Source organism: Larus michahellis, chromosome 5, assembly GCF_964199755.1.
Source record: "Larus michahellis chromosome 5, bLarMic1.1, whole genome shotgun sequence".
In the NCBI taxonomy this organism is placed as follows: Eukaryota; Metazoa; Chordata; class Aves; order Charadriiformes; family Laridae; genus Larus; species Larus michahellis.
In genome coordinates this window covers 86,121,183-86,136,942 of record NC_133900.1, presented here as the reverse complement: position 1 = coordinate 86,136,942, position 15,760 = coordinate 86,121,183, and the positions used below count along the sequence as shown (strand labels likewise).

Below are 15,760 nucleotides of genomic sequence, written 5' to 3'. Positions count from 1 at the left end.
CTGACAAAGTACGATCCCATTGATGTGCCCTGGTCCCGCTAGTGCTATTTGTAGAGCACAGGTATCCGAGAGAGGGCTCTTTCAGTAGGTTTTTAAAAAGAAACAATTGCGCAAAATCAGTTTCATTGTACAATAATACCCTGAGCCTAGTGATTCTGATAGTCGTTAGGCTGACAATGTCAAAAACCATGCCCGGAAGAGCGCGGTTCGCTCGTCTTCTCCTGACAGCTTCAGGGACAAGCTGTAGGAGTGAGTTCTCTCGTCACACAGTGGGTACGTAGATTATTTCCTCAGCCAACCCAAGACGTGTCATTGTGATAGTGGCTTTTATCATTTGGACATCTGTATCTGTCCTGACAAAAGTGCGCCGGGGCTACCAACTAATTTCAGATAAACTACTGCAGCCACCAGCTGATAATGGCTTCCAGTTGCTATTGACCGTGGCCATCGTTACAGCAGTGACCTGGGAGAATTGAAAGGCTCCGTGGCTCATTACCAACCCCCTGAACTGTCGAGACCCATTATCTTATCACAGAATGGAGAAGTTTCTTCTTCTGCAAATAATCTTCAGGCTTGCCTTCATGCAGATGAAAAAAAAAAAATCGCTTTGCTGTTTTCAGATGTTAGAAAAGTCTCCGCAAGAGCTCTTGTGGCTTTTTAATACTGTTGTAAAGAGGGATTCATATATTTCTCTTGGAAAGTTCTTCTCGGGGATGCACGCAACTGTTACCCCTCAAAGTCCTGAGCCTGTTTCCATTGAAATCCGTAAGAGCAGCAGGCTTTGACCTTAGGTCAGCGTAAGCTTGACGTGATAAATTAATAGGCCTTTATATACGGCTAAGTCAGCCAGAAGTTTTTCCAGAGTGGTAACTGTGTCCCTGTTCTTCAAAGACACTCTTCTCTCCTAATAACCAGGCTTCCTAAAAGGAAGCACCAGCAATGCTTCACTCAAAGATGGCATCCCCTGGACATTTCTGTGAGAAGACAGACGGCCAGAAAGGCCGGGGTGCTTTTCATAGCACGCTTTTTGTTCTGAAGCAGTTTCCTCTCTTCTTGAACCAGCTGTCCTATTAAAGCTTCTCGTGTTCCAACTCCGGCTTCCTAATAGCGTGACCCCCATGCCCAGCCAAGACAGAAGGAAGGCCAGATGCCACCTTCCTCTGCTGGGTTCCAGCCCTGTCTGCTGGGCTCAGCCGCAGCCCTGGGGAGGGCAGGCATTGTGGTGAGCACCAGCGCTGGTGGAAGGTGCCCTACCACCATCACCCTCCGCCACGGCACGAGGGGCTTTTCACCTTGCCATCTTGCACGTGTTAATAGGGAAAAAAAGGGCATTGGACTTGACCAATGTTTCATATCCCCCAAAATCAATTTCATCTTAAATTTAAAAAAAACAACCTTCTTTTAACAAGTATTTTTAAATAGCTACTGTTTCTTGTTGACTTATTGTGTTATATTTGGTTTCGTCTTCCTACTTCTTTTTTGAATGCAGGGTATTTTTAGTTAAAGTGACGTCTCTGTGTGATTGTTGCTCAGCACCCAGATGCCTTTCAGAGTTTTTAATCACTTGCAATTTGACAAGCAGCTTCTTTTTTTTCCCCCCTCTCGCAAAGCGGGCAAGCGGGCACATCCTGGGGCAGTATTAAAGTACTGGCAGGGCATGTTTGGCATGGAGGGGAAAAGCCTGGATGGGGTTTACCGAGACTCTGCTGAATTTTATTCCAACAGACGCAGTAAATGTCTGTCCCCTGGAAGATTTCAAACCGTCCAACCGCTCCCACGTCTGCCTGTCCCAAACACTTGCCTATGTGAACTCATCATAAACATTCTTAATCACGCTTATCTTCACAAAGCCTCCACAGGGAGCTAAAAGAGGGTTAGGATTCCCTCCTTGGTCGGATGGAGGGTATTTCAGCGGCTGGTCTCGTGGAGGCCATCGGCAGAGGCTGCAGTTCATGGGGTGAGAACTGAGGGTGTCAGTCCTGGCTCTGTCCGTCCATCACGCCTCTTCACTGAATAAGTCGGTTTTGACATCTTCCTCGAGTTGAGGTGTACCCATGTTCCAGACAGACCGTTACAGATCCTCCTGCCCAGGAGTGCGTTGGAAATTGTCAAAACCAAATCCAAACAACAACAAACCCCCCCACTTTTCAGGTTCAGACATTTACATGGGGTCCAGGCAAGCACATGTTACGCACAGGTCGTTAAAAGACATTCTATTTTTTCACTCTTTTATGTGGTTGTTAGTTAAAGACCAGAAGATGTCTCCTCATTCTCTCCTGAGTCCCCAGTTGCAGGAAGGATAATAACCCAAGGGGAAAAAACCACTCCATTCTCTACAGCCTCCTAATAACGGCTGTGGTTATTGCACAAGGTTAGCACACGGAGACCACAAAATCATTTCAGACAGGGCCGTCTTAATCCGTGTTCTGTAAAATGAGAACACTTCCAGTGACCTGGCATTTGCTACTTAATTCTATTTATTTTTTTTTTCATTCCTGTAGGACAAAACTTTGTTCCATGCGGTAAGCAGCAGCTGCATCGATTGCAACCCAGCCGAGAAGAAGATTTTCATGAACAGATGTGATCCTTTATCTGAAACTCAACAGTGGATTTTTGAACATATTAATACGACTGTTTTAGAAAAATTTAACAGCAAGGCCAGTTCCTAGAAAGAAGAAGAAAAAAAACAATGAACACACCCAATTACCGACGGACTGCAGACGACATTTTTGCCAGCATCTGGGTCAAAGGAGTCAGGAATTAAATTTCCTAGATCCAGGAAATCTGTTCTGAGGCTTAAGAAAATGCAGGAGCCAGCGTGCTGTCCCTGTGGATGTACAGGACCTGAAGAACTTGGCCACGAGCCTCGCCGGATGCTGCTGAGAACTTCAGGCTGAAAATTCCCTTGCTGGTCAAGGGAAAAACTTTGTTTAAAAACTGTTTAAAAATACTCCAAGTTAATAAAGTAAAACAAAACTCCCGAGTTTCTCAGGTGAAATCCTGCTGCAGTGAGTAGCTCAGAACAGACGCTGTGGTTTGGGCTGGGTTTGTGGTGTGCACGACGGCTACAGGAACCTGAAGAAATCCCAGGTTTTAGAACTAAACGTGCTGGTAGAAGAATAATGACGTCCCAGCACTCCCTAGACAAGATATATGCTCTGTTGACATTCTCTTAATAAAAGGTTGGGTTAAGCAGGTTTAACCCTCAGAACTGCTGCAATTAATTTTAAATACCTCCCTCTTACATTCCATTCATTACCAAAATAGGAACGGTAGAATTCTTAGGGTCTAGAATTACACTGTAGTGAAGCATGAAATAAACTGTAAGGTTTTTTCCCCTCACATTTCCCCCTTTCAGGAAAAAAAAAAAAGTAAAGCAATCAAATTTCTATACATGATATATTTAGCAACTGTGATTCAAATCGCGTTGTCACACAAGGTGAGAATTATTTTTTTTCAGTGACAAATATAACAGCAGCAGCTGCAGCATAATGGAAGGCTTGTGGACCAGCTACCTTTTGTAAAGGTAGAATCCTTACCAAAGTATACGTTACATTGAAAATAGGCTGAAAAATGGACATGGAACATGCTGGGTGCTGTCAGAGTGTAGAAGTCCGTGGTGGCAATCAGGTGAACTTTCCAGAGTTAGGAAGTGAATGGCATGGTAGATCTCACGACGGAGGGAACGAGAAGTGCAAACAAGCTCAATGTCGCGATATTTTGGTGCTTTGGGCACAGTTCAGGGTCAGACGGGCTTTTGTCACGTTGATGATCATCGTGGCCCGTGGAGTCCCTCAGACCCACCAAGCTGTTGGCTTGAGAGGCCTCTGAAGCTTGTCTGGGGGAACGATGGTTCCTCTCAGCAGAATTCAGCTAATTCTGATGCGTGAAACATAACTGACAGGTTTGGGATTTTTCAAGGTAAGAGCAAGTATAAATTTATATCAAGTAAGTACGTGGCCTGCTTTAACTTGCAAGATGAATTCGCAGATGAAAATGCAGACAGATCACATCTCTGAGGCGTGGCTGCAACAGTGCGCTCAGGTTCCAAAAATACCCTCCGTGATTACGTGGCTTGTTCTGATGCTGCTGGAGAGGTGGCTGACAACCAAAAACATCCGCCCCGCGTGGCGGGAGGAGGGGGACTGTGCTTTCCTTGCTGCTCCTTAAGCTGCCTTCGTGCACAAGGAGCATCGATTGCACCCAGAGGATGGTCCTGCCGTCAGTAACCGCGTGTTGTTTGATGGCAGCGCCTCGTGGTTGTAGATTAAGACCCAAAAATGTGGGTCACAGGAACTTTTTAGGAGGGGAATGAGATCCTGTGGCATTCAGGACGCACGCACTGGGAAGACTGTGAAATGCATCCATACACTGAGCAGTTGCTGCAAGTTAGAGATCTTTCAAATAACCCAAAAGAAATGTGTCTGTAGAGTTAGACTTCTCCTTTTAGTATTTTAAAATAAGCGAGCTGGTTTAGGTATTGTTTAAATTCACTATGAAGATCGGGAGCACTCAGGAATGGACGCAGAAGGGCTGCTGTGCGAGGCGGCTCGGATTTGTTCAGCTCCCGGTACCCAGAGCGTCAGCCTTCCCCGGTGCCGCGCTCGGAGCATCGGTTATTTGCAGCCTGAGCATGAGGAAGGAGGATTTGGATGGAAGAAGAAGAAAGTGGCTGCCTAAAAATGTAAACACAGCCCTCGAGCTGCTGCTGGTGACTGGCCCCAAACTGTCAAAAGTCCTGGCAGCAACACCGTGTGCCCAAAATAGAGAATTGCTAAAGCAGCCGAGCGATTTCCATTATGCGCAGACTGGTGGGGCTGTATCTCTCCGTGTCTGACTGCATCTCGCTGGTCTGGGTTTGAAATGTCTAATGGGAAGCGGGCTGCTGTGGGAGCAAAGAGCCCCCGCGCCTGTGACATCCCTCCCTGCGCGACGTGGCACGGCCGAAGCACTGCCCGAGGAAGCCAGCCCCTTCCTCGGCGCCGGGCGCTAATTGTAAGATCTCGCAGTCCTTGGCAGGAAACAGTCCATGTAACTAATATTCAGATGTTCGGGGGGGGAAAATATGATCTACGTAATGTTTTCAGGTTTTGCAGGCAAAAAATAAGGAAAATATATTGGAGTTTGTTGTGAGTCAGCAGTGAAACAAGTATTGATCAATCTGGAAATACAAAGGTTAAATGAAGGTCCGTATCTTGAGGAAAGTTTAATGAGAATTTGCCACAGCACAGCATAAAAACAGACACACATGCGTGTGTGTACATACACACGTACGTGACCAGTGGGAAGAGGCAGATGGAGGAGAGAGGTTTGTTTTCACTTTGTGGCTGATCTTTCAAATATTTAGTGTATCCAGAACTGCACAGAAAAAAAACTATAGGACGTATTAGCCTAATACTGAAGGTGGTTATCTCACTGTTCTCAGCTTAAGCAAATTTCTCATTTTTTAAGAACTGAGGGAAAAAGCCCCGGCATGCAGCTTCACCCCAGCCATCTGTAGGCCCTCCTCTGGGCAGAAGGTGGCCCTGGGGCCAGGGCGCTGCAGCGCGGTCGGGGTGAGGGATCCCCAGAATGGGTGTGAGTTGCTAAGCACGGGGCTCCTTCCACAGGAAGTTTTACGACTAATAAATGATTATCCCTACCTATAAATTAAATTCTGTCTTGGGTGTTCTCCAGAGCTTTCCGCCGATAACTATTTCATCACTAACTTAACATCCAGCATTTCTTCAAGTCTTCCCGCAGCCATATCTTTTCCACCCAACAAACTTCTGAACAACTTGAGAGGATGGGCAGATATATCTTCCTCTCATATTTCACCGGGAGCGTTTAGCTTTAATACGCATTTCTCCAAAAGGCTGTGATGTTTCTTCGCAGAATTTAAAAAAAAAAAAAACCCAGATAATTCTGAATACGTTTGGAATCTCATGCACGGGTAGCATCAGCTGAGGTGGGCTCATCATTTGAGTGGAGCTGTACTAATCCGCCCCAGCTGGTGACTTGCTCAGGGTTTTTTTCAATTAATTGTTTTATGGTTGAGAGGGCTTTAATCAAGAAAAGAAGGTCTTTGTATCTTGAGAGTTCATCAGCACCTACCCTGAACTTTTCCAGTTTAGGATTGTTGGACTCTTTTTTTTTTTTTGTGGCCAGCAAATGACTACCACAGGAGAGAGGAACTGGAAAGGCGGGAATAAACACCGAGCACAACTAAAGCTCTAAAATGATGTGTTTCCCTGGATATATATATAGTGGTTTTAAACTAGAGCAGGGTGGGTTTAGATGAGACATTAGGAAGAAGTTCTTTCCACTGAGGGTGGTGAGACACTGGCCCAGGTTGCCCGGAGAGGGGGTGGAGGCCCCATCCCTGGAGACATCCAAGGCCAGGCTGGACGAGGCTCTGAGCAACCTGGTCTAGTTGGAGATGTCCCTGCTACTGCAGGGGGGTGGGACTGGGTGGCCTTTAGAGGGCCCTTCCCACCCGACACGTTCTGTGATTCTGTGGTTCTATTCCAGAGTAGGGGAGAGGGCCTGAGGGAGGCGGGAGGAGCTGGGAAAGGTTTCACTGTCTTGTTGCAGAGACGTGACGAGACTTCACTTTGCATTGGGCACAGCCTGAGCCCAGGAAAATGAGATTGCCTTAGAGCAAACGTTCTCCAACAGTACGGCTATTTTAATGATGTAATGCCTGCTTCCCGGGGTTATCGGTTTGCGAATAAATGGCCTGTCGCTGCTGAACAAGGTCTTCCTCGTGCTAAAGCCAGGCTGAGCCTGAGGGGAAGATGCTGAGCACTTCACAACCGCTGCCGACCGGCAGCTTCCAGGCACCGCATCTCCGTGAGCTCAGGGAAATTCAATGCCACAGAAAATCGAAGAGGAAATGTCTATAAATAGCTTAATCAAACTGATTTGGTGGGTTGCACCTCTGTAAGAGTGGATGTCACCTTTGTTTGAGTTGTTTGGTTTTTTTTTAAAAAAGTCATCATAATCAGAATTTATTCACAATCTCACTGCTCACTTCTGCAAGGGACTGCGTGAGTGGGACCCTTTTGAGCTGCTGGGGAGACGGGGATGGAGCGTGGCAGCGCCGGGGGCCTGGCAACGCGGCGGCCGCCCGGTTTCTGCTTAAAGAGCATCGATCTTTAATGCTGTCGGCCCAGCGTTTGCCAAGAGAACACAGGATGTACATTAAAAAAAGAATGTGATAATGGACTTATTTGGGGGTTTTAATCCATCAAGGCTGTTAGGAAAACCATTTCAAAACCCTTGCAAACAAAAAAGCTGATCGGAAGTAGCTTTTTTGTAGCTCCTATCAGACGTGTAAAGTTCAGGAATTCATTTGTTTCACCCGCTTCCAAAGCTGGTCCGTGTGGCCTCCCAGAACGAGCACAAGGGTCCAGCGCTGCTTTTATGCAACATTTTGAGGATTGCCCTGGTTGGGGGTATCGTGCCCTATCGGGAAGTTTTGAAAGACCTTTAAAAAATTATCAGGAATAAGCCAAAAGGTAACAAAACAAACAAACAAACAAACAAGAAAAAAACCCCACAACCCAAGGAAAAATACCTGGTATTGTATTATATATGTATATGTTTATAGTATATATAAAAATACCTGGTATTGCATTATATATGTCTAGTGTACCAAGAGATTTTGCTAAACTTCTTGTTCTGAAATAGTATCCATTGACTGGAAAATTTTAGACAAATAAGTAACATAGTTTAGTAAATCTTTAGTGTGTAGCGCTTTCTATTTAAGATTTTTAGTCTTAAAAAAAAAACCCCAAATTTTAGTGAATCTGTATAGTTAGTTGCTAACAGGTTTTTTTTTTAACCACGCGTCACACATAAATCTGTCCTGAGGTCTCCTGGAATCTCATGTTCCCGTTTTATAATTCTGAATACACTGGACTGAAGAAAATCTAAACAGAGGGGAAAAAAACTTCTAAAAACTGTCTAAGAAACCTGCGTAGAAGCAAACAAACAACGAGAAGGTTTAGCCAGGGATGATGAGGAAAACGCGTCGCAGTTCCTGAAAGCTTCAGCAGGACTCAGAAATGCCCGTGCTCCGCGCGGGGGCTGTCCGTGCGCTCGGAGTGTCACGGAGCGGGGCCGGAGCAGGACCTCTCAAAGTGCTGGGCTGGCGTTTGGCACGGCAGATGGGCAGCACGGTGCCAGAGGGGAAAAAATCACTCCCTAGGAACAGTTCCTGAAAAAAGTTGCATTCAGACATTGCAGTCTGATATGCCTTAAGAGTCTTAGCTAATTACGAGCTTCCCGTTAGCTTAGTATTTTTGTCTTTTTTACAAGACCTGAAGTGTTAAGGTCTTCCATGGCCCTTCTGAAAAGAGAGCAGGCAACAGGGGAACAAAGAGGAGATGGGTTAAACCAGCAAGATTTCGTGGTTCCCTGGAGGTGCCGCATCCGCAGCACTGTTAATTATACACAAAGAGAAGTTCCTCTTGTGTGGCCACTGCGGTAGAGCCCAGCCCCAGGGAATACATGGGTGAGAAGGAGCCATGTGAAGAGGAGATGGGTTAAAAACAGCAAGAATTTGCGGTTACCTAGAGGTGTGACATCCACAGTGTTGTTAATTGTACGCAAATAGAAGCTTCTTTTGTGTGGCCACCGCGGTAGGTGCCTTGCCCCAGGGAATATATGGATATATGGATGAGAAGGAGCCATGCAAAGTGGGCCAGCAGGAAAGCCCCTGCTCAGCAGAAGGTGCACGAAAAGTCAGGATGAGCCATTTTTGAGAAGCAGCTGAATTAGGCACGGAGACAGCTCTCGTGGACGGTGTAAGGATGTGGTGGGGGCTGCAGTGAGGAAGGCTGGGCAGTGCTTCTGTCTAAAAGACATTAAAACACAGGAAAGGAAAACTTGGTCCTCATTAACCTTAGCCCTCATTAACCTTGGCGGTATCCCTAATGCTTTGTCAAAGTATTAGTTGATTTAATTAAGTTAATCCTTCACCTCTCCCAGTTAAACGACGCAAGCTGGGAGGAACCACAGCCCCAGCACATTTGTGCTGATCGGCTTGGAGCATCTAATTGGCACAAACCACCAGCAGGCACAGTTTAGTCAAAACCCCTGACTGGCACCAGATCTAAAGCGGTGTTATCAGCCGGGAAGATCCATAGGGCCCTGGCAGCCCTCGGTGAGAGGAGGGTTTCACTCGCCCAAAGGCGTGATTGATGGTAATGATCTGAGATTAAGAAGATCAGGAGCCGTGAGCTTGTGCAGAGGTGAAAGGCCAAACGGTGAGATCAGGGGCTGGCAGTTTAATTGAGAAGGGAAGGAGGAAATTGGTGGTAAAAGGGAAGAGGCAGGAACAGGGTTTATTTCTGGACGTGAAGGAAGCATGGCCTACAAAGGTCAGCCACTGATAATTTTGGATACCTCTTCATAGCAGGGCTTGCGTGTTTATTTCCATCACAAACATTCAGGAATGGAGAGGCAATCAGTTCCACCCCCTCCTGCAAAGGACTGAAATTTAGGGTAAAGAGAACTGCGTAATCTGATGTGTTGGTGGTGAAATACGTGAGCCCAAGGAGAGCAAAGCTGGACTGGCCACCAGCCAGGGCTGAGTGTTCCACCGAAGGTACGTACCTGCGTTCCGAAGGATGCTTTGTGTTTAGTGTGTAGAAGCAGAACGTTACGGTCAGTGGTTTACCTCAGGTTAATATTTTGCTGCATCTCAGGTGTTTTCGAAGGAGGAGAAGTGTTTAGCTAAATTTTCCAGGAGACGTCAACCCAGATCAGTGCAAAGCAGCTCTGCCTGCTCCCTGCGTGGGTCCAGACAACGCGTGCTTCTCTGCAGACATCTCATATGGCTCTTAAAACCAGAACGGGGTGGCTCTGCCTTGGTGACTCCTTGCAGCATTCACCTCTGTTTATCCAGTTCAGGTATTTTCTTTATTTTCCCTGTTTGGTGTTTCTTTCCTTCTGCTGGACCCCATCGGCAGGGATTCTGCCAGAATGCCCGACCTCTTTCTTCCCTCTTTTCTGGCTGGTGCCAGAGGTGTTTCTGCTGCTGCAGGTCCCTTCCTGGAGCTAAGTGGGACTGAAGCTGCTTTGATGGTGACCTGGCAGAGCCAGGAGCCTTCCTGGCCCGGGTGCCCCTGCGGCTTGTGCAGGGGGTGGGGAGGAGAGAAGCCCCCGAGGAGAAGGCAGAGGTCCTGGCCTTGCCATCAGTTTCACCACGAACTTTGCGCATGGCAGAGATAGAGCTCGTAGCACAGACAAACCTCTCTGAGGGAGCAAATTGCGTCACTCATCTGCTTTCTCAGCCGTCTTCAAAATTCAGCACTACCCAGAGAGGGGAATATGTAAGAACAGAGGCATCTTATTTGGTGGATACACTTCTTACGGATGTTTAGAAGCCGCTGAACTTACCCTTGGCAAGCAGGGTACTTGTCATTATCCTTATTGAGCTAACGTAGTTACAAGAAACTGAGAATTACATTAACGTGTGGTTTGTACAAGCCACCAAGGGGTTGTATCAACTTTAACTGGAGGCATTATGGCAAATCTGAAATGGATGCGTGATCAGCGTCATTACTGATTAATGCATGACGCGGGTTAACAGCGAGTCAAGCTGCAGAGAGTCAGAGGGGCTTTTCTTACAGAACCCCAAAAGAGGGAGATTGTCCATCTTGCAGCAGCTTTTGCTTTCAGTTTATTCTCCAATAGGTCAGCAAAGTTAATGTCTACAAAAAGACGTCCCCGTGACTCCCATCATCAAAGCTGCCTTTGCAGAGATGGCAGTAAAACATCAGCTTTTCTTTCATCTCAGCAGAGACCCTGTTCATTTGTCTCCTGTTTCCCGTTTCCTACACAGCCTCCGGAGGCAGTAGTTTGTAAGCAGGGCACATGGATGGAACCTGTCCCTTGGCTGAGCGAGGTCCCAGGAGATGAGCGCACCAGCGCCAAGGCTGTGCAATGCGCTGTTAAATCCGCCGAGGAAGGGGGATTTCACAGAGAAGAAAAATAAGCCCCCTAAAATTTGTTTCCCTCTATTCCCATGTCAGCCTCCACGTTGCTCTACATCTCAAGGTTTCATGGTGGGCTACACCTGGGCGGATAACCATGCTTCATCAGGGCTCTGCTGCCAGTTTTCCATACAATTCTGTGCCGTGGCGATATCACCCTGATCCCTGGGCTTGGGAGTCTTTCCCCACGGCTGCCAGCCCTGCGAGGGGCACGTTCCTGCTGACTCTGGCCTGACCGGTGGTTCTCCACCTCAAACGCTGTTGGCCGGAGTAGCTGGGCATCGCCCGGCTTTCCAGCGATGTGCTCCATCGCTCATCCCAGCCCTCACCACGGTCCAGCCCACACAAACACACGCATGATCTTCCAAGGATTAGGTGGCAAAATAGAAATTTGTGGTCCCTTCTGAGCCTCTGAGATGCTTCTGTTTGTCACCCAGCCTTGCCGATGGTCGGAGCGTTTTCCAGGCGCCCTTTCCTGCAGGTATCCTGCAAAATAGCCATTTCTCTCGCTTTTCTGAGAGTCTGGAATTACAGCCTTCACTCGCTGTTAAACCACATTCAGGACAAAACATTCCCTGGCAATTCAACTCTTCTGAACTATTCGTAAAGAGCTGGAGACACCGTTGTGTCGTCCCTATCCACGTGCCGGTCGGCAAAGCGGGCAGCGAGGAGCTGGGCTGGCAGGCGGCTGGTAGAGCTCCCGCAACAAGCAAAGCGGAGTTGTCTAATTTTCTGGGAATCGAGGTGAAATTCTTTGGTTGTTGTAATTTAGGAAATATAGCTCTCTGGAAAAAAAAATAAAACGGGGAAAATATTTTCAGGTGCGTGCATTTGAAGTATTATACAATAGACTACGATTAGTAATATATACATTATAATAAGTAAAAGGAAAACATACACTTCTGCACGGACTAGTCTGAGATAGTTGGCTTAGATGTTATTAAACAGTTGTAGAAGCTTTGACCAACTTAACGATGCATTACAGTGATGTTTTCGAAACATGCTTAAAGGATTTACAGAGAGCGCATGCCTGTAAATTACTGGACTGTAATTAAGCAGCTGAAGTATGGAATAAAAATTGTACACCTGTCCTATTTTATATTTGGATGTATTATGTGACGGAATACCAAGTAAAAGATTGCTGAAGTACAGTTTAGAAAAAAAAAAAAAAAAATGACCACAATCTGAACGAATAAATACCTCTCGGAAGCTCCAGCATCAGTGTTTCGGTTTGTTCCTCCGCTGCTGATGAAAGAACTGGTCCCGCAGCCCCGGCCACCGGCTCTGTGAACGCCACAGAGGGACACCGACGTCGCCCTCCCCAAGGAAGAGCCCTGTCAGCTCCGGCAATAGCCACACTCCTGCCCCGAAATCGGAGGCAAATGCAGGAGCGAGGACACAGCAGTGGCAGGCACACAAGAGTCCCCAGGTGACAAGCCGGGGAGCACAGGGAACGGCAGCGAGGACTTGGTGCTAGCAAAAAGTCACGCAGGTAGGGATTTATTTGTCCCCCCTGCCCTCCACAGCGACAAAAAATACAACCAAGAAATTCCCAGCACTGGTTCTTCTTCCACCTCCACCTGGTAAGGTGTGAAACACGTCACCCTCCTGAGCAGGCCTGGCCCGCCGCAGGAGCCACGCAGGGAACGGCAGGAGTCCATTGGCCACCTTCAAAGACCAGGGAAGGAAGAGTACCTTGTTGCCTATTGCTTTATTTATCTTTAAAGGAACGATTTTTCTTTTTTTTTTTTTTTTTTTTTTTTTTTTTATTGGCACCTCTTTACTTTGAGCCCTGTAACTTTTTGAAATGTTTTGATTTTTGAACGCATGCCCACACCCTTCAGTTCTTCAGGGCTGTATCTCCACCGTAGAACTGCCTCCTCCCAAAGAGCTGGTCACATTCACCCCCGCCGGCCGCCGCACACGGCGGAGTTGTGGCAGGATTTCGCTGGACGCAATCTAATTTATTCAGGCAGCTTTCTGAGGGGACGGTTAAAGTGAGCATCGCTTCTGAAGACCTTTGAACATCAAAAGCAGCAAAAATAAGAAAACTATAAGCATGCACTGAAAATACGTGCCCATTTCTCGTCTAGAGAGCTTTAAAGGGTGCTGTAGTCAAGTGCCAGCCAAAGGAAGAAAAAAAAAAAAGAAAAACTGATATTTTCCACCTAAACTGTTTGGGCCTAATCCCTGACAGGCAGCTCCACTGAGCAAACCTTGGTAAATATTGTGCCATAATGAAGATAATCTGCAACGGTGGTTACAACGACACAACAGAATACAAGTGAGGGGGATTTTATGGATAACAAAAACTCACATCAAGTCCCTAACGAGGCTGGAGTCGTTAACATTACAGGCACTACTACCCTTGGCAAGGGAACAACTGGGAACAACTAAAAATTATTATTAAAGGAACAATAAAGTGCTTTAGATACATCAAAACCAATTAGGTGCTAGTTTTAACGTAGCCTAGAGTTAAACGCAGTAAAACAAGAGAGGACGCGCCCATTTGCATCGTTTAAGGCTCACGGCCCGGGGAAAGAAACCGGGGAGGCTCGTGTGAGTTGTGTATCAATTATCTAATTACCTTTGGTAACATCAGGTGCAAGCCTTCAAGGAACAAGCTTTAAAGGGCTTTTGCAGGTTGGGACACGTCAGGAGAGCAGTCAGATTTGAAGCTGAGGGGAGGAGAGGAGGAGAAGGGGCTGTGGAAAGGCGGTGAGGGCACCAGCCCCGAGCGATACCTGAGCCTGGTGGTGGCACTTGCGCCCTGCTGCCAAGGGGACACGTCTGTGTGGGTCCCCCTCGGGTCTGAGGGGCATCGCAGCCACCTCTTCAGCTGGGGGCCTTGGGGAGTGGGCGTAGAAGAGGGCGTCTGGTGGGGTGGTTGTGTTTGGATTGCTCTAGTTAGGTGCTTCTTTTGGATTTTGAGATGAGGGGAGGGAAAAAACAGGGGGGTTTTTTAATATAACTTTTTTTTCCTCTGCCTAAGCGATTCTTAAGTGACATTCATCACTGTCTTAGAATCACAGACTGGTTTGGGTGGGAAGGGACCTTAAAGATCACCCAGTGCCAGCCCCTGCCCTGGGCAGGGACACCTCCCACCAGCCCAGGCTGCTCCAAGCCTAATAAAACGTGTTTCCTGATTCAGAACTGATAAACCTGTACTTTAAGGAAATGCCAGGGCAAACTTTTGCTCTGGCAGGGAGAAGCAGAAGCGGCAGGTAGAATGAAAGCAGCTCCCGGCAGACAGACAAGCGGGAAGAGCTGAGACAGCCCGAGTAGCGCCACTCACCCCGAGCTCCCGCCTCGCAGCCCTTTGCCGCCCGGGTTGGCTCGGTCGCTACCGCCTGAGCGAGCCGAGAAGATGGGCACTGTGTGCGGGGCACTTGGTCCTCCTCGGTGCTCCCCAGAACCCAAACTGAGATCAGGAAGCCCATCGTCAGTGGGCGTCCCCCCAAAGCGCCTCCTTAGGCCACCTGCACCCTTTGGGTGACACAGGAGGGTCCATGCTGCCACCGCCAGCATCAGGGGCTGCAGTCGGTGGGGGGAACTGCTGCTACCCGAGCACTCCCCTGTCTCCCTCAGCAGTCCCACGCGGCAACAGGCCATACCCAAGGCCATGTAAAGTCTTTACAGTTTCACTCTCGGTATCTTTGAGCTCTTTTGCCTCAGGGGCTCCTGTTCCTACCTCGCGATCCAACTGCGTCTCCACCATTTTTACGCCAAGAAGCCTGCGTTTGCTGCCCTCTGAGATGACTCTCCAAGCACTGGGACATACAACTGCAAGGCGACCACGCCGACCCAAAAATCAGGTCAGTGACTGAGCTATTTGATGGTGGGAAGTCGCGTGCCAGCCCCATAAGGGAGCTCACGGTGTCGTTTGCGGTTGTTGCGTAGACCTGTGAGCAAGGACTGTCTATTTAACCATTTCTGAAACAGCAGCTGGGACGGGCAGGGAACGGTGGGGAGATGAAACTGCAGTGTGCCCCACTGAGAATGCAGATGGCTTTGCTACAAAGAGCTTATGGACGCGGTACCAACAAGGGACACCAGCCGACCAGCGCGTGGGTCTTCAATAATGATGGATGTAGGACTATAACCATTCATGGCAAGCTGCCTTTGCTTGTTTCAGTTCATTTCTTCCAAACAGCGTGCTACAAAATTAAGATCTGTGCCCCTCACCCTTTAGGGGATCTAACCTGCCTTTCAAGGTGGGTAGCCTGCCGCGGCTGCGTGCTGGCCACTTGGCCATGGCGCGACGGGCGCCTTGCCGAGCTGAGGCAGGCCAGCATCGCCCCCGTGCCCAGAGCCGTCCCTGTCCCTGCCCGGCTCGGTGCCATTTCAGCTCCCACACGGAGAAGACACTGGGTTTGCAGAACGGGCGACACGGCACGGCCCAGGCGAGCGACGGGGTGGGAAAAAGCTGGTTTTATGTGTGTTACCTGGCCGTGTATCTAGTGAGACGGGATGCTGCGTGCAGGTTAGCGACCATTTCTCATGTAATATATTAATTTTTTGTGTGTAATTATAAGAGAGTTTAGCACTTTGTGAAAAGCTTTGAGCGCAGCGTCCTGCCTCTTCCCTCTCTCTGACAGAGCTTTTGCATCAAGAAATGCAAAGTACCAGAAGAGCCCGTGTTGGTTTGGGAGCCACCACGTTCCGACTTCCAGTAAACAAAAAGCAGCAATTTCACGTCCTCCGTGCTGGCTGCTTTTGGTGTAGGGGGTGCTGCTGGGCTTCTGTTCCATGCAAAAAGTCTTTCTCTTGCACCAGTC

The 15,760-nt window shown here is 48.1% G+C and overlaps 1 protein-coding gene across 3 annotated transcripts in view; it reads left to right on the top strand.

Annotated features, from left to right (window-relative positions):
• GALNTL6 (polypeptide N-acetylgalactosaminyltransferase like 6) overlaps positions 1-13,481 on the top strand; it is a 459,205-nt gene extending 445,724 nt beyond the window's left edge. For all 3 annotated transcript variants that reach the window (XM_074588461.1, XM_074588460.1, XM_074588462.1), the window contains one exon: positions 2,502-13,481. In XM_074588461.1, coding sequence (XP_074444562.1) covers positions 2,502-2,669 — 168 coding nt within the window. In that variant the 3' untranslated portion in view covers positions 2,670-13,481. The remainder of the gene's footprint in view (positions 1-2,501) is intronic.
• The last annotated feature ends 2,279 nt before the right edge of the window (positions 13,482-15,760 follow it).